The sequence below is a fragment of the Strix uralensis genome, chromosome 24 (assembly GCF_047716275.1).
Source record: "Strix uralensis isolate ZFMK-TIS-50842 chromosome 24, bStrUra1, whole genome shotgun sequence".
Classification (NCBI taxonomy): domain Eukaryota; kingdom Metazoa; phylum Chordata; class Aves; order Strigiformes; family Strigidae; genus Strix; species Strix uralensis.
Window position 1 is genome coordinate 7,785,955 of NC_133995.1, and position 26,731 is coordinate 7,812,685.

Below are 26,731 nucleotides of genomic sequence, written 5' to 3' on the forward strand. Positions count from 1 at the left end.
GGTTCACTGTCGCAGCGGGCAAGCCCCACGTGCTCCCCTTTTTGGGGTTTTTGGGGTATTTTTTAATTTATTTTTCCTTCGGGACTCGATAGCTTTGAGAGAGGGGTGTCTTTACTGGAAGGCGTGGAGGGCAGATGTGAAGGGGGGCTGCGCGCCCGGCTGGCTCTCGGCGCAGACATGAGCAAACCCCCCGGCTCCGGCCCCACTCCCGCCCCCAGCCGCGGGTGGGACCTTCAGCAGAAAATTTCCCAGAGCTGAGAGCGCGGGGAGGGGGGGCCGGGGAGGGGCTCAGCCCGTGGGAGCGGCTCTTGGCTTTTGGCTGCAGGTCGTTCCCCAGCTGAGGGTGCTGCCTGCAGCCGCCTCCCCGCGCTGCCCGCGCCTGGCAGCAGCACCCACGCGTGCTCTTGAGCAACGGCCCCCCCCGCGGCCCCGGGAGTGGCCCCGCTCCCCGCTGCCCGCTCCTCCGCTGCCCGCTCCGCTGCCGGCGATGGGCTCCGGGCGCTGCTGCCCGTTCCTGCCCGCGCTGCTGCCGGCGCTGCTGCTGCCGCCCGCGGCGTGGGGTGAGCCCACGGAGGGAAGGGGGGGCGGGCGGAGGGGTGGGGACGGGGAGCCCCGGCCCCCTGGGCGTGTGCGTGTTCTCCGTGGGGTGGGTGCTCCTTGTGTGTACCCCGTGTGTGTGCTCCGTGTGTGTTCTCCGTGGGGTGGGTGTATTCCGTGTGCGTGGGGGTGTTCTCCGGGGGGGGTGGGTGCTCCTTGTGTGCACCCCGTGTGCGTGCGCCATGTGCCTCACACCTCCTCTGCTCCGCCGTCTGCGTGTCGGGGGTGCGTGTGCCGTGCGCTCCTGTGGGCCCCACGCGTGCATCCCCGCTCTGCCCTGCCCCGGGAGCTTTAGGAGAAGCCCCACTAAACCCGGTTTTATGTTGCTGCAGGGGACTGCGGGCCGCTGCCAAACATAAGCCACGCGGAGCCCCCGGAGGATGCGAAACACGGGGGGAGCTTCACGGTGGGCTCCAAAGTGACGTACAGGTGCCTGGCGGGGTACGTGAAACGCCCTTTGCTGCCAGACACCATCCAGTGCCTCGCAAACTCCCAGTGGTCCAACCTCCAGCAGTTCTGTGTTCGTGAGTATTTCATTTTCTCCACAACGAGTTGCTCAGAGACACGCGCTGCTTGTGAAAACGTCTCCCGCTTTAGCAATCGCTGCTACGAGGGTTTCCTCATCCGAAGTGACACACGGCCGAGTTGGTGATCGGAGGATTTCTTACTGCCCCTGTTTCCTAACTCTGCTGAGTCCGTTGGAGCCGTGTGCTGGCTCTTGCGTGTTAATAAAAATGGATCAACAGCTTGGGGAAGCACAGGAAAGGGGGGGAAGCGCTACGGGGGGGCAGCGCCGGCACCGCTGACAGCTGATGAGAGAGTTAGCCAAGGCGGGGGTTGGCGCTGGGGGGTTGCAAACCTCCGCAGTGCAAACTGGCTGCACTTCCCCCCCTCAAATGCTCCATCGGTGGGATTGCCAAGGGAGGTGAGCACTGCGCTCCTGAACGACTGAAAGGGGGAAAATTTTAACATTTAAAATCTTTTCCCATTAAATAGTCGTCTAGGAATATTTTTGAATTACACAAATTACCAATCGGCTTCTTAAAAATATTTGTGGTATCCATATTCTTAAGGAGGCTTGGGTGTTGTCACTTGGATTTATGTTTATACATAGCCGAATGCAAAATGTTGTTATATTTGCTTTGTAACCGTACACTTTGGTTGTTTGCATTGTCACTAGGTAGCTGCCCCAGCCCGCCACGTGTGCGTTTCGCTAAAATATCACAAGAAGATGAAACGCAGAGTTTTTATCCTGTTGGCATCACGGTGAGGTATATTTGTCGCCCAGGCTATGAGAATACCACCGACCAGCTCCCCACCAGCACTTGTCTTGACAATTTAACATGGTCAGCAGTTCCCGAGCTCTGTCAGAGTGAGTGTCTCCATCTCGTTTCGTTTTCCCCAGCGTCCGCAGCGCCGTGCTCTGAGGGCCACGCCTGAATTGTATTTTTGGATTGCCTTTTTTAATGACGTTTAGCATGAAATACCACCAGGCGCCTGGTTTGACAACACCATACTGTCATGAAAAGTATGTCTGTGGGTTTTTCCCCCACCCTTGTAGTGTTCTAAGGATAATCCTATTCTTTTTTAGAGAAATCTTGTGGTATTCCAGTAAATCCAGAACATGGCCGAGTTGATACAACTGATCATCTCTTTGGTGCAAAAGCAAAGGTAGTTTGTAACCATGGGTGAGTGTGAAGCCAGCTGCCCATTGCATCCCAGTCGCCTGGCCAGAGTCACTGGTGTGTGAGCCAGGACAAGGGGCTGTGTCTGTTGAGTCCTCGGCACCTCTCTGAGGTGACATGTTCTTGGTTGGTGACCACAAACCCATGTGTTGATGTGCCTTTTCCCCCTGCAGGTACACGTTAAAGGGAGCGTCACCTCTCATCTGGTGTTTCCTAAGGGGAAATGATGTTGCCTGGGGTCAAATTCCAGCTTGCTGGGGTAGGTGAAGTTGTCCAGCGTGTGACTGGAAATACCAAATATTCCAACTCAGAAATACTGAATTGTGTGTTGATTTTACTAAATGAAGTCAGGTAATTATCTCCGGAAGGGAGACAGCTGGTGTGATGAAAACAGGGACTAGCCAGTAGCATCGCTGGGGCCTTCCAACTGTGTGCTGGGCTGCACCCAGAGCAGTGTGGGCAGCAGGGTGAGGGGGGGGGATTCTCCCCCTCTGCTCTACTCTCCTGAGACCCTCCTGCAGTGCTGGGTCCAGCTCTGGGGGCACCAACAGCAGAAGGACACGGACCTGCTCGAGCGGGGCCAGAGGAGGCCACAAAGATGCTCGGGGGGCTGGAGCACCCCCCTGTGAAGACAGGCTGAGAGAGTTGGGGGGTTCAGCTGGAGAAGAGAAGGCTCCGGGGAGACCTTAGAGCAGCCTCCCAGGACTGAAAGGGGCTACAGGAAAGGGGGGAGGGACTCTTGATCAAGGGGATAGGGATAGGACAAGGGATAACGGTTTTAAACTGAAAGAGGGGAGATTTAGATGAGATCTAAGGAAGAAATTCTCCCCTGTGAGGGTGGTGAGGCCCTGGCACAGGTTGCCCAGAGAAGCTGTGGCTGCCCCCTCCCTGGAAGGGTTCAAGGCCAGGTTGGACGGGGCTTTGGGCAACCTGGGCTAGTGGAAGGTGTCCCTGCCTGGGGCAGGGGGTGGAACTTGATGATCTTTAAGGTTCCTTCCAACCCAGACCATTCCATAACTGTATGATTCTTCATGTGAAAGACAGACATTAATGGACAATGCAGTGGCTTTGATGTCCCCACAGGCTGCCACCACCCCTGTGTGCGCGGGACAGCAGGCTGGGGGGCACCTAAAAGGAGCTGCATGCGAGAGGGTGGCCAGTGCTCCCATTTCAGCCCCTGCTGCTGCGACTGGTGCCATGCCAGCCCGTGTGCAGCGGCCCTTGGGTTTTCCTCTCTTCCCATCGTGGAGAAGAGCATCCTACGGGTCATCTCCTGAATTCCTTTCCTTTTCTCCCCCAGCTCTTTCTTGTCCTCCACCTCCAGCTGTTCCCAACGGGAAGCGCAATGACAACGGTACGGAGTTCATGTACGACTCAGTTGTGATGTACACGTGTGACCCCGGGCTCCAGCTGGTGGGAAATGAAACTCTTCGTTGTACAACGGAGAACGGGGTCGATGGCGTCTGGAGCGGGTCTCCTCCCGAATGCAGGGGTGAGCACTGCTGGGTAATCATCCTGTTCCCCAGTAGTTTTTCTTGCTGTGCAGTTAATTCATCCTAATTCCCTGCTCTCAGAAAGGGAAGGACCCCACCCTGGACAGACATTCCCGTGGGGTTTGTTTCCAGGGGAGCAGCATCTGCTCCCAGCAGCGGTGGTTGGCGAGTCTGTGCCCTGGGGGTGCCAGGCTCTGCTGAAGAACAGTGTGAGCACAATGGTACGCAGCTTTTCATTTTTCCCTTCAAGAGGAACAGGCAGAATTTTCATAAACAATGTGTGGAGAGTATCAGTAAGTGCAAAGCTGATGGACTAAACCTCGGAATGGATTTATAGCTAATGTCCAACAACAGCCAGGCAATAAAGCCAGGCGGGACAGCGGACTCCCCGCTGTCCGTAAGGCTGCTGTTGTCACCGAGAGGTCCCTGTGTGACTCTGGCACAGCTCTCGCTGTCATAGGCGCAGAGGCACAAGTCACCTGCCCATGCGACATTTTCTCCTCGCTGAAGTATACGTATAAATGGAGAATTATATAAAATATATTGATTGAGTGGTTTTCCTTTATTTTTTTTTCTCTGTAGTTAGCACTACAGCAGCGACAAACCAAACTAAACCCTCAGAAGAGAAGATAGCAGAGAATCCTTACTGGCTAGGTAAGAGTTCAGCTGAGGCTCTCTGCCTCAGCCCTTGTAATTGCTGTAATTGCACCCACACTGGGGGCCTGTGACTCCACATGCTGTTGGTTTTCTGCTCTCACTGTGCCTTCTTTATTTCTTTTGGTGGGTCCATCTTCCAGTTTCTAAGGGGGTTGCACAGGCTTGTTCCCTGGTCTAATCCCCTTTTCTCTCTGCTCCCAGCTGAGTGAGTCCTTAGCTGCCACGAGACAGGGTGGATTTTTGATGCCTGAACCTCCGTGCAGCCGAGCATCTCAGTAGAAATGTTATTTTGGCTGTATTTGGACGTTGCTGAGGGTGGAGGTAGCCTGGAGCTATAGACCTCAGCTCCATCAGTGGAGAGAGGAGGGGTGAGGGACTCAGGAAGAGCATAATGATGTGTGCAGTAGTTAATGACATTGTTTCATAGCATTTTGTCTTCTCAGCACCGCTGTGGTTATCTGGGTTTGAATAATATTGTTCTGTGGGCATAGATTAAGAAACTTCCCTGTTATCATCAGCATTGTTTGCTTCATTTTTTTAACATCAGTTTCATTATTTTCTTCTCTAGCAAGTATCCTCATCCCTTGTTGCATTGGTAAGTAGTTTAAAATTGAAAATATACTTCCCTAGCCCAAAGCTGTTATTTGCTGTTAAATACCCAAAGTCGGTGGTTTTGGTTTATTCATTTCACTACCCCTAGTGCTGAGTGTCTCTGGTCAGGATTCAGGGGTTTCTCTGCTGTGGGTAACGCAGCAGCCTTGCTGGATTGTCTGTGTCTGAGTACAAAACATTACATCAACTGAGGATGAAATGAAAGAGGCCAAAGAAGCCAACCAAAAACTGCACATTCTGTCGCTCTTTAATTTATAAAGTTGCTTTAAAAGGCCTTGGCAGACATTGAAAGATAAGAGATTAGTGAAGCTTGGAACATCCTTGTTGCAAAAGAGAGCAAGTACTAAAAATAGTGAGTGCATTTAAAATACAAAGGAAACAGGAGGCTGTCTGTAAAACACTAACTGAGGATCAGACCCTTAACAAGTTCATCATGGCACCACACTTGGCAGTGGTTTCTGCGTTTAGAGACACGAGGGGTTTTGCATTATTTTGACTGGGAGGAGCCTCTGGGCAGTGACAGGCAGCCTCAGAGGAGAGAATTTTGCTGCCAGTCTTTTACCAAACCGCAGTCTTTCACTTAAATTACATACCAAATTTGTTGTTTATTTTTTGTTTGTTTTTTTTTTCTTTGTTTGTTAGTTGTCCCAGTAGCCCTTGGAATTCTAGCTGGGATCATCATGAGATGCAAAGACAGCAAAAAACAGTAAGTGAGTCTAAGCTGCCCCTTGTAAATCATAACTCTCCCTAAGGACAACTGGGTATTTGCTTTTAACCTCTGAGTGATAGTAATGACCTTCAGTATATATTTGCATGGTTAGTACTATCTTTCCATGTTGCTAAGTTGCTTTCTATTCTATGAATTTTCTCCCTTCTGTCCCCTCAGCTCTTACAATGTAGATTTACAAAAGCATGAGATGAAGGGAAAAGCTTCGCTGATACACCCAAAGATAATGGATGACAAGAAGCAGCCCGTGCTGTGGCGTTCCCATTTTTGGTAGGTTTGCTCTTCATCTGCCCAAAAGCTTGTGCCACTCTTCTGACTATACCCACGGATCTTATGGGTGTTATTTCTAGCTACAAACCTTGCTGTGCCTGACCACACCAGTATGGCACATCTTTATGCAGTTTTTGACTCTAAAATGCCAACAACTCTGCGATGAACACGCCGCTCGCCGAAGAGGCAGCGGCTGCTTCACGGGAGGGTTTGGTGTTCGCCGGCTGCTCTCGGGGCTCACAGGGGGGATTCCCCCCATCTTTCTCCTCCACAGCCACACGATGAGCTGCCACGTGTGTCCCACCTGCGAGGAGCGGCTGCACACCTCCCTGGCCCCCCGCGCCGAGCCCGCGCGCCGCGACTGTGCCACCTGCGAGGACTGGCTGGGCGCCCAGCCCGGCTCACCGGGCTCCTACTCGGTCCCCAGCATCAGCGGCGGCGAGAGGTACTGTGGCCGACCGGGCGCTTGCTCCTGCTCCCCTTGTGCTGGTCCGTGGAAAGCAAAATGGTGCTTTTTGAGGGGGGTGAAAGCATCTACACACGGCTAGAGCAGGTTTTGTAGTTTGGATTCCTTTAAGTCCAGTTTTAGGAGCAGAAAGTATTTGCTATTTAGAATAAAGTGATTCCACAGGGCAGTAGTCATTCTTGGAAAGCCATGCCTTCGGGTGGATTCAGGTCGTCTTCTCTCCCTTTCTCTGTGCCCAGCTCTCCTGCCAACGCTGCCGATGAGCTGAGGGGTGACGGCACAGGAGAAGCTCTTCCGGAGCGGTGCGAGGCAGAGCAGCCCATGGGCCACGCAAGGTCTGTCTTCCACTTAAAATACACAGATGCCCCAGTGGGCTTGAATAAAAATCATTTCAGAGTAGGGTAGAACCGTATTTATTCAAGTAGAAAATAAGGGTATTCTACACCTCCTTATTTATTCCCACCTCTTTCCTGTCTTGATCCTATGCTGAGTATTACAGCATTTAATTACTTTTGAAACACTAATCACTGCTTTTTTCCCCTAAAACAAAGGAACTCTGGGCAATTGTTGTGCCTTGTTCTTTCTGTGCTTTTAAAAGGCATTCAGCACGTGCTGGTGTTTCTCCTGTTTCTTTACTTGTGTTGCTCTCGAGCAGCTGCTCCATACGCTGCCATGCCTAGGGGCTTCCCGCAGCGCTCAGCCGACACAGAGCTGCCCTCTGCTCTGTGAGAGCAACGCCCAGCTGGAGAGTCATCATGTTTGCAGGCTTGGTGAGGTGAGGTTGGGAACTGGAGGTCTCGCTATAAGGAGAGTATGGATTGATGAAGGAGTGTGTTTCAGAAGAGACAAACATCTCATACATCTTAGCAAAGCGAGGGAGGTTTGCGATAGAGCTAATTCCAGGTTTTCATCCTGCTTGGGACGGTTCCTTGGTGCCAGGGAAGCTGGAGGTGCCAAACTTGACAGTGATTTGAGTCTCAGAGGGACTCAACGCACATCCTCAACGGTGCTTCTCCACAGCGACGACCACGTCTGTCCCGTCTGTGAGAGCTGGCTGCGCGCCCACTGTGACCCGAGCGAGAGCCGACCCGGGGGGCGGCCGGGGGGGCCCCACCAGCAGGACAAGGGGTGAGTGTCCCACCGCCGGTGCAGGAGGCTCCTCTCAGCAGCCTCAGAGAGGCCTCAAAACTGAGAGGAGTTAACCGCTTAGCTTAAAAAAATGATGGATGTGCGTAAACATTGGTTGCGTTGCTTATAGCTCTGTCAGGTTAAAAGTGTGGTGCGTGCTTGCGAGCAAAGAGAGGGGAAACTGGTGTGAGGTTTATTTGGACAACACTCACGCTGTTTATTTGGGTGTCTTGGTATCAGCTTGTGCTCCTCAGATGTCCTCACTTGGCTCGGCCTCGTGTTGATTTGGCCCGTGATGGAGCTCTGTGTTTGGTTAAGCAGCAAAAAGTGCTGTAAGAGCCCCATGGGCCTTCTGTTCACCCAGCTGCCGAGTGCTTTTTCCACCTCGAGGTGTCGTTAGTTTGTTTGGGGCAGAGCAGCGATGAGGTGAGCAAAGGTTATTTTGCCCATGCGAGTCCTTGTGCGCTCTCAGGCTCACAAAGCTTCCTTAACAGAGTCGTCACCGGCAGAGGCAAATTCAAATAAATATGTGGTTAAAATAAACATGGTTTGAGGTGTGCATCTGCCTGCTTTAGCTTTTGTGAGTATGAACTTCTTTTTACCAATTGTGTCTTTCATGCTGTTCCTGCAAGTGCTTGTTCCACTTGCTGTTAGCCCTAACCCTGGTGCGGTTTCAGTTCTGCATTCATAAATCACTACTCGTTTGAGTTTAGAAAGTTACTATCTTTGAACTTGTTAATGAGAAAAGGTTTTGTGGTGCCAGAGCCTGTGTGGTGTGGCTTGGCGAGGAGCAGTTTCTGACCTGAGCCAGTCAGGGCTCACCCTTGGCTCTCTCCACAGCCCGCGGGGTCCCATCTGCCAGCCCTGCGCCGACCAGCTGCACCTCTCCCTCGTCCACAGCGACGTGACCAGCTGCCCCGTGTGTCCGCTGGCCGCAGAGGGGACCTCGGCCCACCTCACGTGCCCCCACAGCCCCGGCTGCCACGTCTGCGCCGTCTGCGGGACGCCCAGCCACGCACACCTCTGCCAGGTACCCCACAGTAAGGACCCAAAAACACCCTTCGGGTCCCCGTGGCTGGGACCAAGGTGCCACAGAGCTGTGAAGGTCCCTCCTGCCAGAGCCAGGGGGCTGCAGCACGCAGCGACCAGCCCTGATTAACCGCTCGTTTCCCTGTTGCAGGATAAACGCTGGCGGCTGTAGCACCCTTAGCGGCACAAAGCTGGTGGGAGAGAAGGGAGAGGTGCTACACCAACTCCTGGCGTTGTCAGGGATGAAGTTCTGAGTGCAATAAGGCAACCTGAAGTCAAGGGTCTGACTTCACAAAAAAGGAATTTATTTGTAAAGAAGCAGGAGAATCAAACACACTTCAAAGCCAGCTCTGTGTTGGTTTAATGCCTACTTTTTTGTTTATTTTAGTAGGAAAAAACTATTTTTGCAGCTCTTAAAGTGAGGCTTTAAAAATTCAATAAACGTTTCTTTCCACTAGGAAAATAATTTCATAGTAAACACCCTCTTTGCACAATCTTGCAAGATTTATTTGTATTTTTTAAACTACTTTTTCTACTGAGATTCCTTTACTAGTGTGCAGATACGAGTGCGCAAATTGCAGTATTTATAGTAAAACTGTTTTGTAAATAAGGAATATAAAACAAGCAATACTGCTATCCTGGCTTGAGGCTTGATTTTTTTTCATATTTACTACTCAAACCTTCTCATAGAGCACTTTAAATGATTTTGCAGTCTCATTCTTTGCCGGAAGTAATCAGGTGCTCGGATAATTGCTGATGCTCAGATAATTGCTGCTGCTCAGATAATTGCTGCTGTCGTGTTGCACTGTTGGCCGTAGCAGTGGCCTTTCCTGGGAACTGCGATGACGAGGGTGAGGTGCCACTGGTGGAGCAGAACCTGACCCCTCCCTGGCAGCACCAGGAGGCTGGGGGAAGGTGTGTGCTCCTCTCCAGGTACAACCTGCCCTCGCCCACCCTGACTATTCCTGCACTGGTCATATTCTCTACCCAAAAGCCAGGCTGCAGCTCCAGCAAGGAGTTCAGAGGGTTAAACTAGCTGCTCCCTGCTTGGTGTTTGCTGGCTTGTACTCCTTGTTTTGTTTTGACATGGGGACAAAATGAACAGTGATAGTACAGAAGTTGTAAAAATTGCTTTTCTGCTGACAGGCTGAGAGAGTTGGGGGCGTTCAGCTGGAGAAGAGAAGGCTCCGGGGAGACCTTAGAGCGGCCTCCCAGGACTGAAAGGGGCTACAGGAAAGGGGGGAGGGACTCTTGATCAGGGGGGGAGGCATAGGATGAGGGGATGACAGTTCTAAACTGACAGAGGGGAGATTTAGATGACATCTAAGGAAGAAATTGTTCCCTGTGAGGGTGGTGAGGCCCTGGCACAGGTTGCCCAGAGAAGCTGTGGCTGCCCCCTCCCTGGAAGGGTTCAAGGCCAGGTTGGACGGGGCTTTGGGCAACCTGGGCTAGTGGAAGGTGTCCCTGCCTGGGGCAGGAGGGTGGGACTGGATGGGCTTTAATGTTTCTTCCAACACAAACTATTCTATGAGTCTCTGATTTATTAGTGTTTGCCAAGAGACTGAGTTTATTGGTGTTGTCAGGAGACAGGCAGTGCTGCAGGTCAACAGAAAGGTGCCGCGCAATTGCCTGCTGCTGTATTTGTTACCAAACTGGGACTCAGCCCATTTCCGTGGGCTTGTGCTGATGGGTGCAATCCTGATACTGGTTTGAGGAGGGGGAGAGGCAACGGCCATGCGAGCGCCTGAGCTGCCCCGTGCCCTGGCTGCTGTCCCCCTTTGATCACCCCTTCCACCATGGGGTGGGAGGCAGCAGGGGCTGTGCCAGGGTGCCAAGCGGTGCCTGCACCAAGCCCTAAACCTCACCCAGCTGACACAGAGGGAGAGGTGCAATAAACACAAGACGTAGGTGATGTCTACATGGTGCAACACGGGTGGGGCAGCAGGCCCAGCGCTCCTCAGGGGAGAGCCTGGGGTGGCCTCGAGCCTCCTTGAGCTGAGGGCGATGGGGTGGGCCGACCAGGAACAAGGATCCCTCACACGGGCGACGCTCCGACGCCTTCACAGCGCTGCGCGGGGTGCGTCACGCGGGAGCGCGCTGGGTTACCACCCCGGTGAACCCCTCCCGCGGCACCGGCCGGGGCAAAGGGCCCGGAGTCGGCCAGGAGAGGCCATCGGGGAAAGAGGGACCCGACCCCCGCGCCAGCCGCCTGCGTTTGGCTGTTCATCAGCTGTCAAACAGCATCAATTTGTACCGATAAAGGAGAAAGGCACCGCGCCGTGGGAATCGCCGCGGGAGAAGCTGCCAGGCAGCCCCGTGGGGCTCGGTGGAGGCAAAACCTGCGTTGCTCTTGACAGCTGCAAAAAAAAAAACCCGTCGAGCTTGAGCGGTGACGGGGTTGGCCTGGCTGCCGCCCGCCCCGGAAAACGACGCGCTTTGCGCTGCGCATCGCTGCGCGGAGCCAGTACCGGTGGCGGAGCGACACCGGGAGCGGGACTGGGAGCGGCAGCGGCCATGGCTCTGCGCTGGCTCTGCGTGATGCTGCTGGCCCTGCCCGGCGCCTGGGGTGAGTGCGGCTGCGTGCGGGGAGATGGGGCTGCGGCGAGATGGGGCTGTGTGCGGCGAGATGGGGCTGTGTGCGGGAGAGATGGGGCTGTGTGCGGAGAGATGGGGCTGTGTGCGGGGAGATGGGGCTGTGTGCGGGGAGATGGGGCTGTGTGCGGGGAGATGGGGCTCTGTGGGGATGGTCCTGTGTGGGAAAAGGGGGCTTGGGCGGCATGGGGAGGGGGCTGTGGCTACGTGGGAAGGGCTAACGCGAGCCTCCCCCCCATCATCCCACAGGTGACTGCCCGCAGCCCCCGCGGTTTGTCTTCGCGGAGCCGGTCACGCCCCTGGAGCCGTCCTACGCCGTGGGGGCCACGCAGAGATACAAGTGTCGCCCGGGGTACACGAGAGCCAGGGGCAAGACCCCCATGGTCACCTGCCTCGAGAACTCCACCTGGTCAGAGAACCCCGACTTCTGCATCGGTGGGTCCCCCCTTGCGGGCTCCTGGGATGGGGGGGGGGGGGGCTGTGTGCATCCCCTGCTGCACCCCAACCCCACTCAGGGCTCAGCGCCGTTGGGAAGGGTGCTCCCCCCGTTACTGTTTTTAGGGCAGTTGAGAAGAGCCCCCTTGCCTGCCTGCCGGGGGTTGCCCTTCCCCCTTAGACATGCTAATCTCTGGGAGATGACCTCTGCCCTTCTTAATTACTTTACCATCTGGTGACAGAGTGTAAATGCTGTAATATGTTTGCACGGAAACAAGGTACAGTGTGGGAAGGGCTGGGGGCGGGGGCAGTTGTCCTGGTGGCAACCCACCTGTACTGGCCCCAGGGCCGTCAGCGGGTCCCTCCTCGTCCCCTTCTCCTTCGTACTCTTTCCTTTCCCCATGGACCAAGACCTCTGCCCTGGGCCCACTGGGGTCTTTATCAGTTTCTTTTCTCAGTAAGCATATAAACCTCGGCTTTTCTTATTTATCCTTAGTTTTATTTGGACTGCTACTTGCTTTTTATTTGCATTTTAACTTTCAGTTCCTCAGAAGTTAATGTGGATCTTGTATCTTTTCTGAAAGTGCTGGTACTTGCTCATGAGGGAAGTTAGGTGCCCGATAAATGGTTAATTAGTCCATAATGACACTGAACAGCACTGTCACCTGTGTTTCACTATCATGCTATAAAATAAAGCTAATGCTGCTCACTTGCCCTTCCAGGAAAGTCGTGTGGTCCACCGGACATCCCGAATGGCAGCTTCAACTACACCACCGACCTGCTGTTTGGGGCAACAATAACCTACACCTGTAACGTCGGGTAAGCCTGGGCCCAGGCTTTTCACAGCTGGGGGCTGTTTCCTTGGCATGGTTGGGGGTGTTGGGAGCGGGGAGCCGCAGGGGTCAGGCTCTATCCTGCTGTCACAAATGGTTATCTCCTGGGTGTGAGAGCACGGTCTTTGCAGACTGCTTTTCCACTGCTTTGCAAAGAATTTTGCTCCTTTCCTGTGGGTGCTGGGTTAGTAATTCAGCATTTTCTGTTGTGCAATGGGTTCAGCTGTCCCTGTCTTAGCTAAGGGGTCTCAGGGAAAGGGGGCTGCAGTGTCCTGGGGGTGCTGGGAGCAGGGTGAGAGGGGAAGAGAGCGGTTATGGTACGTCAGTGACACCCAGCTCAGAAAATAAGTCTGGATCTACCACCGCACAGCCTCAGGGTGGGGGTGCCGTCTTACTCACGGTCCTGGGAGCTTCTGTCCACCCACGGCGAGTATTAAGTTTCCTCTAACTGCATCATATATTGTATTTCTTTAAGTATTAAGAAAATTGTATTTTATAGGAGGGCTAGCTGACTTTCCCCTAGGGTTCAGCTCCTCCAAAGAATACCATTAGAAACTGTACAACTTTCTGAATTTCTCAAGTTTTTAAATTTTTTTAAAAAGAGATTTCAACCTTTCCGTAGGTACCGATTAGTTGGGAAGGAATCTGCGCAATGTGTACTTAGAGGCAATGAAGTTTTTTGGAATGCAGATCCATACTGTGAAAGTAAGCACATCTTAAATGTTTTGTGTACATCTCTTCCTCGAAGCTATTGCAATATATCTGGTAGTTTGGGGAACCGCAGCTGGATATTCTCTTCTTGGCACCTAATGCAAATTATATCAGCCTTTAATGCGACTGGCTCCTTAGCTCCAAACACACGCTCTGGGTGGAGCTGGGAATGAAAATGAAATGCAAAGGAGGATCTGTGGGTGTTGGTGTCAGATCTGTGAGAACAGCAGCTCCCGAGGCTGTTTGTGGGTATCGCCCAGCGCAGCCACGCAGCGAGGCTCTGCCAGGCTGGCGCGGACGCTGCAGCACTCGTGTCGCGTTCTCCGTCAGGCAGCCGTTGCGGAATTGTTTATCAAGAGCTGCACTTGGGCGGGACTGGGATGCCTTCAGACATGACTGCACATCCAAAAATCTCAGTTTTCAAAGGAGAGATAAATGCTAAGAGTTTTGTTGGTGCTATTTGGGCTTTTTTACCATCCTGTGGGATGGGCCTGACCGTCCCCTGGGGACAGTTGAGATGGTTTGCTGCTATAATCAGTATTCTGGCCTTATCCTTGGTAGTACAGCGAAGGTAGGAAATGCCATCACCAGCTGGTGAGGGTCTCAAACTGCTTGGTGAGGCCTCTTCTGTAGTGCCTCCTCTTGGACAATAGATGCTGTTTTGCCATTTTACCATTTATCCATTTAAAAAAACCCTGGAAAACATTCAGAATTTAAAGATGCATTCAAGACCTTAGGTTGAGATGATTGCTTTAGGGCTGCTTCCCTGTTTTTAATTTGGCTTTTTTTTTTGTTTGGGTGAGTTTGTTGGTTTGGGATTTTTTGTTGGTGGGTTTTGTTTTTTTTTTTTTTCAGTAGCTAGACCTCAGTTTCCTATTCAATGGACATGTTCTTGCATTTTCTTGCTGTCGCTTTCCCATGCAGAGATTCCCTGTTTAGCACCTCCTGTAATCGAGAATGGGCAGCTCACTGATGGGAACAGAGACTTCGTCTTTGGCATGGCTGTAACCTACAGCTGTAACAAAGGTTTTTCTCTTATTGGAGATTCCACAATTCACTGTGCGGCGGATGATAACCTCAATGGAATGTGGAGCGGTCCAGCCCCTGAATGCAAAGGTAAATGCTTTCTCTCTCTCCTTATTCTTTTGACTTTGTTTCTCATTCCTCTCCCGATCTGTACTTTCCTGATGGGCTGCCAAACATGAGAAGGTTGATTTGAGCCTAAAAGGATTCCCAGATACCAGAATGCAGCGGTCTCTCAAGTCGTGGTCAGAGGCAGGGCTTGGTTTAATGGATTCTTCAGCCCACAGAAAGCCTCCCTCTCCCCACCCATGCCCAGGGCTTCCTGCAAATGAAAAATGAAGCTCTCGCATGTGCATTTTCTTAATGACGTCTCTGTTCACAGACTACCTGCACCCACTGGGGACCTGCCTCTCTCAAAGGGAAAGGACCGCAGTTCTCTTACTGAGCTTCTCGTGTGATACCTCTGGTGTCACTGCAGGGCTTTTTATTCTTGTGATAAATATTCTTATTGTCTTATCTTCACTTCCAGTGGTCAGATGTAAAAATCCAGAAGTGAAAAATGGAAAAAAGTCATCTGGCTTTGGCACTGAGTACACATATAAGGATACAGTGACCTTTGAGTGTGATCCTGGTCATTTATTGAATGGTAGTTATGTAGTCACTTGTGAAGCTGACAATAGCTGGAAGCCACCTCTGCCAATGTGTGACCCAAGTGAGTACAAACAAATTCATTTATTTCCCTGAGAAATTGCAGTGAAGTAGGTCTGAGGCTTTTGAGCAGGTCAGATTCAGAACCTTGTGTGCTTGGAGCCATGCCCTGGCAGGGCGTGTTGGCTTGGGTCCTCAGCGTGACAGCCCAGGTCAGTTATATATTTAGACCTAAAGCAATTTATTTGTGAGCAGCAAATGAACCAAAAGTGCACTGAAAAGAGGGATGACATTTCCTTCTACACCTGACAGACTTGCTTCACCAGCTTCCAGACCTGTTGGGGACATTTGGCTTCTAAGCCGAGCTGAATCGAGGCTCTGCAGGCTGGGTTGGTGGTCAGTGATGGAGCATCTCAGCCCCAGAGATGTTACCCAATCTCCATCTTTTCTCTGGTGAAGCAAACTGTGATATATGCTGCTCTTTGCTGAATAAGTTGGATGCAAACTGTATCCCAGACGCTGACGTTAAAACAGGTTAAAATGTTGTGTGCTGCAATACATGCAGTTGGCTATTGTTATTGCAGACCCTTTGGGTACTTTTCTGTAACCCACCTTCCTTTTCTCTCCAATTGTTAGTCCTCTGCGGCCCTGCTCCACGCTTCCCTTTCGCCGAGTTAACAAGCGCTGTGGGTGACAGCTCTCTTGCTGGAACTAAGCTGAGCTATCGGTGTAAACCCGGTTACGCTGCAGCAAGTGGAAGGTCCTCTGTTGTCACTTGTCTGAGTGATAAAACCTGGTCTGCAGACCCAGACTTCTGTATACGTGAGTATCTCTGTTCCTCCTTTGTCTTGACTGTGCAAGTGATCTGTACACACCTGAGATATTCCTCTGAAATTTGGGTCACGCCCGTAAGTAATTCCTGCGCTGCTTTCTCTTCCTCCAGGACAGCGATGTTCTCCTCCCACCATAAAGAACGGGGATGTGATCGCAGACAATTTCCTCTTTGAGACAGTTGTGACATTCACCTGTCATCCTGGGTGAGTGGATTGCTGCTTAAAAGGGACCAACTCGGGTCAGAAGATGGGGATCGCGGGCAGTAGCATCCACCCCCCAGCTTCCCTGTGCAAGGCTCCAGTGACATCGTATATTATGTCTTCAGTGGGATGAGCAGGTGGCAACATGCGTGTGCTTGGTAATGCAGTGAACTGCTCCAATTAGCTCTTACCAGTGCCCTTATTTAGTGATGGTGATGTGGGCAGATCCCATTTCATAGCAAGGGCAACTTCTGGTTAATAACTTGCCTGCATGCAGTGGTGGGAGGTGGGGAAGAACCCTTTCTGGGTTCTCTTCTGGAAAGTACTAAACTTCTTCTCTTTCTTTAGGTTTGCATTAAAGGGGTCATCTTCTGCCAAGTGTGTGGTATCAGGAAATGGAGTAGATTGGGATACAGCATCTCCCTACTGTGAAAGTAAGAGGGGAAAATCCATGCACAGAGCCATTAAGATAATAGTTGGAACTGCACTGGTGTAGCTGCCTTGCTGGTGGGCTTGGGCTGCTCTTGCTTTTTAAATCAATCAGCTGTAAAATTCAGGGTTTCAATACTAACTCATGCTGTGAGGTCTTAGGTGCAATAGTCTCATACAATTCAGAAATTATGCTGGCAAAGTGGAAGGAGCAAGGGAAGAGCAGAAATTATAGAAAAAAAACCAGTCACAGGAAGGAAGTTTTCTTTCTCTAGTTACCAGGGAAAGAGGAAAATAATTGGATATTAGAACTCTGTCCACTCCATTTGGTACAACACTGAAACCAGGTGTTACAAAGTCAGCGTATAGTGTTATGTGAAGCTAGAAATGGCTGAAACATTTCTTCTGGCCTAATTACGCACTTCAGTGGCTTATGTCATGGGGTGTGATCCTGGAGTTGTGGCTAATGGCCATAACTGAAGTGAGTGCCAAGCAAGGAAGCTCAAAGTCTTTTCAGTTGCTGCTAGATGGGTGGTGTTTGGCTGTACCTCCTCCTCCCCATACAGCTCTTCACCTCCTCAGTTAGGAGAAGTACTCAGATGTTCTCGCTGATGTCCCCCCTGTAGGACAGCTCCCTGACGTTCTCTGTGAAGAGCCCCCCACGATCGACAATGGGATGCACAATGGCACGAAGGGCAGAGCCTTTGTCCACGGCTCTGTCGTGGTTTATAAATGCAAGGATGGCTTCACCCTTGCTGGAGTGGCCTCTATTCGCTGTACGGTAGATCATCAAGACCGTGGGGTCTGGAGCAAGCCTACTCCTGAATGCAAACGAGTGGTTCCTCCTACAGAACAGCTCCCTGACGTTCTCTGTGAAGAGCCCCCAACGACTGACAATGGGATGCACAATGGCACGAAGGGCAGAGTCTTTGTCCACGGCTCTGTTGTAGCTTATAAATGCAAGGATGGCTTCACCCTTGCTGGAGCGGCCTTTCTCCAGTGTATTGCAGCAGACCAATACAGGGGAGTCTGGAGCAAGCCCGCTCCTGAATGCAGAGGTGATTATCTCCTGTGGCTGTCTTGCTGCCCCCTCTCTGTCTTCAAAATACCTATCTTCTTCCTCTGTGAATCCTCAAATCAGATAATTCTGCTAAGGTGTAAGCCTTTGATGCTTCCTGCAACAGCTTCAGCCAAAATCTCGTGCCAAACGAGCATGATTAGGTTGCGGCGTGGACTTGTAGGGTAGCGGAAATGTATCCTGGTAAATACATCTGGGTTTTAACAGGTAAAACATCTGTGGAGTTGGGCTACGCAGGGGTCCTGTTCTGTGTGTTGCTTGAATTGTCTTCCATGTGCATTGGCTCTGGTTCGAGATACTGCACGTGGTGTAGTCTGATGAATTACCGTGCTGAACGGGCGCCAAGTTTCACGTTTGGCTCGCTTCCTTTTCAGGTGCAGCGACCATGATCACTGTTGGTAAGTAATACAGATTCCTGAAGCCCTGTACCGTGCTCTTGCCTGTCTTTATGTAAATGTCTCCTGTTTGTTCTGCTTGACATAGGCTTAAAAGCCTTCTGCTACCGTCTGTTCTCGTATTTATATTGTTACTTTAAGATCATGCTGTGAAAAAGGGGGGAAGGTAAAGGGGACCAGGGAGGGAAAAGATAGTTGAATATGTTTGGAGTAAAGACTGAAGCTTCTTATCTGTCTGCTGTAGGAATCTTCCCCCTCCTCCTGGCACTGCTGATTATGAACATCTAGATTAGGGAACAGGCACAGCGGGGAGGCAGCTGTAGATGTGTTGGACTTGATCACGCCCATCCCAGTGCCCTGCTTTTCTCTCCTGTGAAACTGGCTTCGAAGCAGCAACCAACAGCCCCGGGATGACGAAGCCCCGATGCTCCGTGCCGCTGCCCGGGACTGCACTCACGCTTTTGGATGCAGCAGCTCGAGTGCGGGGCCGGGCCGGGCTGGGAGGATCTCTGCCACCCAGCTGCGAACGCTCTTCAGAACCCGAGTGCTGTTATCCCCACGTTAAGTCGCAATGATGCCAAAGACCTTCACGCTGCAATAGAGGAGGCTCAAGAAAATCCTGCGCTTTGGGTACCTCCACGTGCTGTTTCTCAGCCCCGCTAAGGTCACGTTGTGCCTGGTCCTAATCGGGATTCAGGGGTTTCTTAAGTGTTCTGAGGTGGAAAGTGCTGCCGCTGCCAAGAGGATTAACGGTGAATGTCTTCCTGTGAGTGATACCTACTTAAAAAAATTGTTTGATACAAATAAGTCAGGTATAATTTGTGAGTACTGAAAGCATTGAAAATGTTCGTATAAAAGCGCAGTTGTACTTCAGGGTGAGTCTGAACCCTTGTGCAAATAGCAATCCTTACAGATCAGTAATTTTACCAGAGAGAAAAAAATGTCTTATTACAAAGAACTACTATTCTGACTCTTCCTGTATGTACTAAAATTAGTTTTAAACTTCAGCTGAAGGTCTCTGCCCTGGCACTGTCTTTGTGTCACGTCGAGGCTTTTCTGCAAGTACCTTGCGGAAACACCCTTCTTGTCTCTGCGGTGACTCAACGCTTCTCCCAAAGTGCTGAAGCTTTTGGTGGGCTGAAAGCCCCAGGGGAGCGCAGCTGGGTGGGTGCTTGGAGGCAGCGGAGCTCATCCGCGGGCAGGTGGTGTCCGGGCCGAATGCAGAACTTGCAGGTGTCGTGGCAGATGCCACCAAACATCAGAAAGTTGCTGCGTGTGAACCTTTTCACTTTCTGCTCAAACGCCGCCTGCCTGGGGCGAGTCTGAAGCAGGGAATTGCTGTCTGGCTTTGCACTTAAAAGGCTTTTTCTGGGGGTGCAGTGCACTCTGACTGCGCTGGCTCCCACCACGGGTCGGCCGGGTGCCAGCTCAGCCCCAGGGTGCCCCGGGGCTGCTGTGGCGCTGGGGAGCGAACGCGGGTTTTTGGGCTCTTGCTCCGCTCGCAGCAGGGCGGGCGGGCGGCTGCACAGGGCGACTGCTGCTCTGACGCTGCACCCACAGTAGGCGCAGATGCACATCAAGCCAGAGCCTTAATTTATTCCTCCATGGGGAACAGGACACAAACCCCACACCACCTTTTGTGCACTTTGTTTTCATCTGTCTAACCTGACCCAGCCGGTTGTTGTGCTGAGAACAGTTTGCGAGGGTGGATAGAGGTGAGCGAGGAAGCGTGCTGTCCTCAACTCGAGCCAGGCTTTGGCAGTGCCACAGGGACAGCTCCGATGACGGGACCTCTGTCACCTTATTTAAACCAAAGAAACAGGCAAAAGTGCCCTTGATTTGTCCAGCTGATAGAAAGCCCATGTTGTGGTGTTGGTGTCCTTTCCTGGCTTTAACTCAGCCTCGCTAAATGATCACTTAATAAGCAAAAGAGGTATGTAGCATCTTGTAAAATGAGGTAAAGATTTGAAGGTTTCCTGGGAATCCTGTTTATAAGGGAAACAAAACTGTGATGGAATTTAAGCTTGTTGAGCCTGAATCCAGCTTGAGACATCAGGACTTTTAGCTGCTGGTAAAGCAAGATTTTGAGGTTTGGTGTTTTGCCTGACGCAGAGGTGAATCGCCCATCTGTGAGCTTCTCATGACGCGCAGTTGGGATTGAGAAGTGTTCGAAATGTGTCTACTACATGCTTTTTGTTTCTGCATTTTCACAGTGCTTTCCTGTTAACAGGAACATGCATCTAATGAGAGGGAAGACCACAAATAGCCATTTCCATCAACAAGTTAGCCCTGTTCCAAATAGACCCACAAAGTTCTCCCTTCCCCGCAGAGCACTGTCCTGCTCAGCTGTCACTGAGGCTCTGACAGATACTGTTTTCGGAAGCCAGTCTTGCAGAACAAGCACTTGCAGATTGCTGGTTGTTTTTATGTATTTCTTACCATAAGCCACGTTTGTGACTAGAAGAACAAAACACAAATGTAAAGCCTCATAGCTTAGTGTTGTGTTCGGTTTCGTTATTTTAATCCCAGCACAATTATTCCTACTGCCTAGTCCAGAGTGGTTGTTCCAAATGATTTAAGAACTGATTTAGGTCTTAAATCATTTGGAAAAAATGCAACCAAATGGAAAATCATTTGGAAAATCTGCAACTAAATGGAAGAAACTGTGAATGCTGTGACGTAGCTTACGGGTGTTGAAGAGCACTTATCTACTGTGTTTGTAATTGAGTTGTACATAATTTTACTTCATAATCTGAGTGTAACCAATTAAGTGCAATTCTGAAGTATAAATGTTGGGTCTGTAAATATTGGAGGATCTTTGTCAATAAAAGGGATAAAAAGACTTGAGTAATGCACACTTTGCTGCTTGTTTTAGGCTCAGAAAACAGCCTCTGCTATGTGAGGTTCCTGTGGCTGCTCCTACATCAAAAAGTCTTGTCTGTGGATTTTTATTCTTCCAGCGGCAAGGGATGAGGCCAGCTTGGATGAGTCCTAGAGCAGCCAGGGTTGGGTCAGGAGGGGTCGTGTCCGTGGCTGCAGGGCTGCACTGCCTGGCCCGAGCACCCACGGCCCTGAGGGACAGATGTGTCCCCAACTGCTGCTGGTCCCATGTGTGTGGGAGGAGGGAATGTCCCGCTCTGCCCTTCCCGTACCCGGGTACCAAGCCATGCCCCTTCGGCATGGGAAGGGCTGCCGTCATCACCCGGGGACTCGGGGCAGAGCCTGGGTCACTTCCCCAACCGAGGATGCCCCCCACCGAGGGCACAGTTTGGCTAACAGCACCTCTGTGCCTGCACCCACCCCTCTCACAGGTCCCCGTGGTCCCAGGGGCCCATCCTCCCCTGTCAAAAATAGCAGCAGAAGCAGCGTCTGGGACCTGCAGCCTGCCCGGGGGTGGTGGCTGTGCCCATCCTGTGCGGGGGAGCCCACAGGTTCCTGTCCCATGGCCCTGGGAAGCCCCGCAGCTGCAGCTCCTTCCGCACACGGGGGGCAGTGGGGGGAACTGGGGTGCCTTTATCTTCCCACAGCCCCCTGGGAGCCACAGTCTGCGCCGGCGACCGGAGCATGGTGCTCGCCTTCGCCCTCTGCCTCCTGGGCGGCTCCATGTTGCTCCTGGCCACCACGGCCGGGGCTCAAGGTAAGGAGGACCAGCAGGTCTGCACCACTGGGGCCTTCCTCTCATGGCCCTCTTCTTCCTCATCTCTGCTCCTCTCCTCGCTGATCCTTTTGCTTTTCCCTGTGGAGGCAGGTAGAGCTCTGTGCTGGTCCCTGGTGGACCTCAGCATGGCAGACCCTGAGCATCACAGAGCCTCTGAGCTCCTCTGCTAATGAAAAAGACTCTCTGGGATGGCACTGGGGCCACCCTGTGCCCTTCAGTGGCCAGGGGAAAGGGATCTACAACCTCTCTATGGAAGGCTGTGGAGAGTCTTTCACAACTTTCCTGGCTTCTCGTAACGTATGTGTTTAAACTGCCAAAGTAAAGCTGGTTATGGGTACAGCATCTTACAGCAGTGAGGCGAGGAGCTTGTTCCAATAATAGATTGTGTTTGAGCTCTGTCAAGTTGAAATTTGCTGGGATAAACAGGAATGCATTGAGATGAGGCAGGAGAGTAAAATGGCAAACAAGACCGTGCTGTTTGGCATGTTCGGTCTGAAGGCCCGCAGGGCATGAAAGCCTGGCAGGTAGCCCGGTGTGCCCGTGTGTTTGGGACAGGGTAGCCAAAACGTACAGAAGCTCCATCACTGCAGTGTGGTTTTTTTTACCCCTTCCTGTCCTGTAAGCTGTAAGGTGCTGCGACCTGGCTGCCCTGGCAAGCTTTGAGAAGTGTCTTGGTACTGTATGGAGAAGACTTCAGCCTCTATCCTCAATCATGTTCATTATTCACTGGCATCTTGAGAGACCAAAGGCTGACGCTCCTGCCTTAGCTGGCTGCAGTGGCTCAGTGGCAGGCTGGGAGTCAAGCATCAGTGGCTGCAAAGGGCTGGGTTATGTTTTAAAAAAAAAATAAATTAAAAAAAAAAAAGAAGTATCACTAAGTTAACACTTTGTAAAAAGGTTAAGTCATATTTTCTTCTATTATACTTGGTTTTCTGTATGTTCAGCTGAGGTACGTGCATTCGGTTCCCAGCCTTGTGGAAGCAGCTGTCATTGCTCATGTGCTGTTTGATGCTGGAGAGCTGTGGTTCTCCAGCAAAGCCAGCCTCGGAGCTCGTGATGGGCTGTGCCTGAACAGCGCAGAGGCACAGAGCTGTGGCCCTTTACTCAGCAATTCAAAGGATATTATCAGTGAGAGGCGTCTCTTTTACCTCCTTTCTACGTTTCTGTATCTAGGGCAAATATTTGCCTGGTGAACAAAAAGGTACTTCCCTGCAGTTTTAGTTGCGAACGTCTGCCTGCCTCTCTGCGTGTCTGCCTCTGCCTCTCCCTTTCCCTCTGCAGACAACCCCCCAGCACCCCTGGAAGCACCCCAGCAGGTTCACGGTGGGTCCCTTGTAAGGCACAGCAGAGGTTTCGCGTGGCACCTCCAGCCCACGCTGTGCACCCCTGCGTGCCCCTGCTAGCACAGACCCCTGGGCTGCCATTAGGTCAGTCCTGGGTGGTCCTGCCAATGTTTCCCCGGTCAGATCGGACCCAGGGCATGGTCCCAGCCTGTGGGGTACGAGCATGCAGAAAGGCCATGGAAGGCTCTTGACCTCACCAGGTGATTGACACAAAATCCTGGACACCCAGTTCTTCCGCCTCACTCCCCTGCTCAGGGATCAACCGGCTGTGTGGAAACCATCAACACAGCAACCAGCACGGGCAGGAACAGCTTAAGAGCTGTGTAGGTAAACGATGTTTTATTTCTCTCCCTTTTCCAGCCACCTATTGCCCATTCCCACGTGTCCGGCATGGGAAGAGAGTATCCGTCGCTCGCTATTTCTACAGGACCGGGGACACCGTAAGCTTTGTGTGCAACACAGGGTACACCTTGCAGGGCTCCCGCAAAAGCACGTGCCAAGCTAAGTTTGGATGGATCCCACCTCTGCCAGTGTGCAAAAAGGGCAAGTGTCCCAGCGTGCGGTGCGAGTGGTGACAGCCACGGGGGGAAGCTCCCTCTTGGGTCCTCTCAAATTCAGTGGGAAACCAAAGTTGGGATGAATCTGTCCTCCTTGCTTCTCTTCTCAAACCAAAGTGCTGCCAGCTTGGCTCTTAGAGACAGAAACAGCTTCAAAGAAACGAGCTGGGGAGGGACGTGGGGATGGCTGCAGCCTGCCCTGCCTTGGGCTCTGAGAGGGATGGGGAGGTTAACCCTGGGCTGAGCTGCCGTGTGGCCGGAGGCTGTAACCCCCTCCCTGGCACACTCAGGAGCCGTAGGTGGGCTGCCGGGATGGCAGAATCTGCTGCCCTGGGGGGATTTCGGTGACTCTGCTTCTGGTCAGATGTGGAATGTTTTCATCTTCCTCCTGGAAGAGGAAGTAATCACAGCTGCTCGCTCTTGCTGCTTCCCCGTCCATGTGCATCTTCTGCCCAATCCCATGATGTGCCTGGGAGTCCTCCGGTCAGGATGTCATTATTGTTAGTAATTTCCTCTAGCCACAATGTGATTGGAATCTTAGCGCTGCTGTACCTTTTGTTAACTAATACTTTGGACCAGCAAATGGAACAAAGACTAAGCACAGTTCAGGATATTACCCTGATATTACCCAAATGGTCCTAGTAGCACACAGAATGGCAAACAGCTGACTCACAGGGCAACTTCTTTTCCCTCTCCAGAGGTGACATGTCCTCGGCCACCAAACATCGCCAACGGGCTGCACAGCGGACAGTCCTTGAACAAGTTTTCCCCGGGAGCGACCGTGTACTACGGCTGCAAGGATGGCTACGAGCTGTTTGGAAACGTGTCCATCAACTGCACGGAGGCTGGGACGTGGAGCTGGCCCCTGCCCCGCTGCAAAGGTGGGTGGGTGGGTGCTCCACTGATGGGTGGGGGGCTGGCAGAAAGGGTGCTGGATGTCCTGTAGGAACAGCGCAGACAGGTTCATGGCAGAGATGAGAAGGGAGGGGGCTGTGCGTGCAGGATCCGGCCCATGCGCTGAAGTTTAAAGGTGCTGTCCATGTTCCCCGCAGCAATCGGCTGTGAGATCCCCGAGGTGCAGAACGGGAAGGTCCATGGGCTGCAAAGCACCTACAAAGCTGGAGAGACTCTTCATTTTGACTGCGACGCTGGTTACGCCTCAGAGGACACCTACGAGGCCCAGTGCCAGCCCGGGGGGTCCTGGGATCCACCGGTGCTCGTCTGCGAGAGGGGTGAGTGCGGGTGCCCGCTGCTTCCCCGAGGGTAGCCCTGGCTGGTGGGTGCTCCTTGCAGGCAGGAACAGCGTGTGCAGGCAGGAACAGCATGTGCAGGCAGAGCTGTTCCTGCGATGGGCTTTAACCCATCAATCAACCATCACACCAGCTCCTTCCCCTCGCACGCTGCTCTCTCGCTGAGTTAAGACTTTCTGTCTCCCTCTCGCAGTCCAACCTTGCCCCATGCCTCCAGAGATCACCAATGGACATCACAATGCCAAGGACAAAGCATTTTTTACCACGGGAATGTCTGTAACATACACCTGCGATCCTGGCTACTACCTTGTTGGAAATGCTGCTGTGTTTTGCAGAGTATCGGGGAACTGGAGCCAGCCTGGCCCTCGCTGTGAAGGTGCGTCTGTGTCTGTCCCCTCCGGGGAGAAGCTCATAGTGTGGCTCTAAGCACAGGGGAGACCCTGACCATTGTCACTGAGCCCTTCAGTGAGGGATTCAATTCCCCTTTAATGAAGTATAAAGTTTTATAATATGTAAATAAGAAGTTTACACCCATGAACCAGAGCTTGGTCTTTCTATAACTGCGGCTGCACGTGCTGTACCTCTCTCTCATGCTGGGGCTGGGTGCTGGTCACCCTGCAGTGTATGTCCAGGAGTTGGCACATCCCCTCTTAATGTGAGACCAAGTGCAAAGGGAGCTCCAGAGCCAGCACCCTCATCCCGGTGCTCCAGTGGCATCCTGGCTGCAGCACACCATGGAGAGCCGGTGGGATTTTCACAAATCAATTCAACCTTCTTTGTCCAGAAAAGTTGGAGGAGAGGTGGGGCACCCAAAGAGTGGCCGTCAGGCCAGACCCCGCAGTACCTGGTGTGCGAGCCCTCCGCCTTCCTCTTGCGCCTTCCCCCAAGTCTGCTGTGCAGGAGGTTTGAGTTGAGCTGTCTCTCAGGTATCGCCTCTCCCAGACGTTCTCATGGGCTTTTCCTCTCCCTCTCCAGAGGTGACATGTCCTCGGCCACCAAACATCGCCAACGGGCTGCACAGCGGACAGTCCTTGGACAAGTTTTCCCGGGGAGTGACCGTGTACTACGGCTGCAAGGATGGCTACGAGCTGTTTGGGAATATGTCCATCAACTGCACAGAGGACGGCGTGTGGAGCTGGCCCCTGCCCCGCTGCAAAGGTGGGTGGGTGGGTGCTCCACTGATGGGTGGGGGGCTGGCAGAAAGGGTGCTGGATGTCCTGTAGGAACAGCGCAGACAGGCTCATGGCAGAGATGAGAAGGGAAGGGGCTGTGTGTGCAGGATCCGGCCCATGCGCTGAAGTTTAAAGGTGCTGTCCATGTTCCCCGCAGCAATCGGCTGTGAGATCCCCGAGGTGCAGAACGGGAAGGTCCATGGGCTGCAAAGCACCTACAAAGCTGGAGAGACTCTTCACTTTGACTGCGACGCCGGTTACGCCTCAGAGGACACCTACGAGGCCCAGTGCCAGCCCGGGGGGTCCTGGGATCCACCAGTGCTCGTCTGCGAGAGGGGTGAGTGCGGATGCCCGCTGTTTCCCTGAGGGTAGCCCTGGCTGGTGGGTGCTCCTTGCAGGCAGGAACAGCGTGTGCAGGCAGAGCTGTTCCTGCGATGGCCATCACAGCAGCTCCTTCCCCTCGCACGCTGCTCTCTCGCTGAGTTAAGTCTTTCTGTCTCCCTCTCGCAGTCCGACCTTGCCCCATGCCTCCAGGGGTCCACAATGGACATCACAACGCCCAGGACAAAGCATTTTTTACCACAGGAATGTCTGTAACATACACCTGCGATCCTGGCTACTACCTTGTTGGAAATGCTGCTGTGTTCTGCAGAGCATCGGGGAACTGGAGCCAGCCTGGCCCTCGCTGTGAAGGTGCGTCTGTGTCTGTCCCCTCCGGGGAGAAGCTCATAGTGTGGCTCTAAGCACAGGGGAGATCCTGACCATTGCAGCCAGATCCTCAGAGAAGGACAATCCCATGTAAAGTGTTGCGCAGTATAAATTAATTTCAAGTCCTTCTATTGTGAAGGTGGGGCTGGGGAGGTTTATGTAGATGTCATGCTGATTTTTTTGTTGCAATATTAACAGCTT

General features: G+C 52.4%; 1 protein-coding gene across 1 annotated transcript in view; it reads left to right on the top strand.

Moving 5' to 3' along the window:
- Positions 1-26,731, top strand: part of CR1 (complement C3b/C4b receptor 1 (Knops blood group)) — a 99,323-nt gene that overhangs the window by 27,223 nt on the left and 45,369 nt on the right. The window contains 36 exon segments of the mRNA XM_074893712.1: positions 183-560; positions 930-1,121; positions 1,778-1,969; positions 2,189-2,285; positions 2,456-2,541; positions 3,583-3,774; positions 4,358-4,429; positions 5,001-5,027; positions 5,687-5,750; positions 5,931-6,041; positions 6,316-6,486; positions 6,747-6,842; positions 7,528-7,635; positions 8,476-8,675; positions 9,483-9,579; positions 10,731-11,230; positions 11,506-11,691; positions 12,414-12,510; positions 13,147-13,229; positions 14,160-14,351; positions 14,788-14,970; positions 15,543-15,728; positions 15,850-15,943; positions 16,289-16,374; positions 16,996-17,614; positions 18,497-18,654; positions 19,223-19,401; positions 19,539-19,664; positions 21,197-21,479; positions 23,204-23,386; positions 24,099-24,281; positions 24,453-24,632; positions 24,844-25,026; positions 25,626-25,808; positions 25,980-26,159; positions 26,333-26,515. Coding sequence (XP_074749813.1) covers positions 183-560; positions 930-1,121; positions 1,778-1,969; positions 2,189-2,285; positions 2,456-2,541; positions 3,583-3,774; positions 4,358-4,429; positions 5,001-5,027; positions 5,687-5,750; positions 5,931-6,041; positions 6,316-6,486; positions 6,747-6,842; positions 7,528-7,635; positions 8,476-8,675; positions 9,483-9,579; positions 10,731-11,230; positions 11,506-11,691; positions 12,414-12,510; positions 13,147-13,229; positions 14,160-14,351; positions 14,788-14,970; positions 15,543-15,728; positions 15,850-15,943; positions 16,289-16,374; positions 16,996-17,614; positions 18,497-18,654; positions 19,223-19,401; positions 19,539-19,664; positions 21,197-21,479; positions 23,204-23,386; positions 24,099-24,281; positions 24,453-24,632; positions 24,844-25,026; positions 25,626-25,808; positions 25,980-26,159; positions 26,333-26,515 — 6,330 coding nt within the window.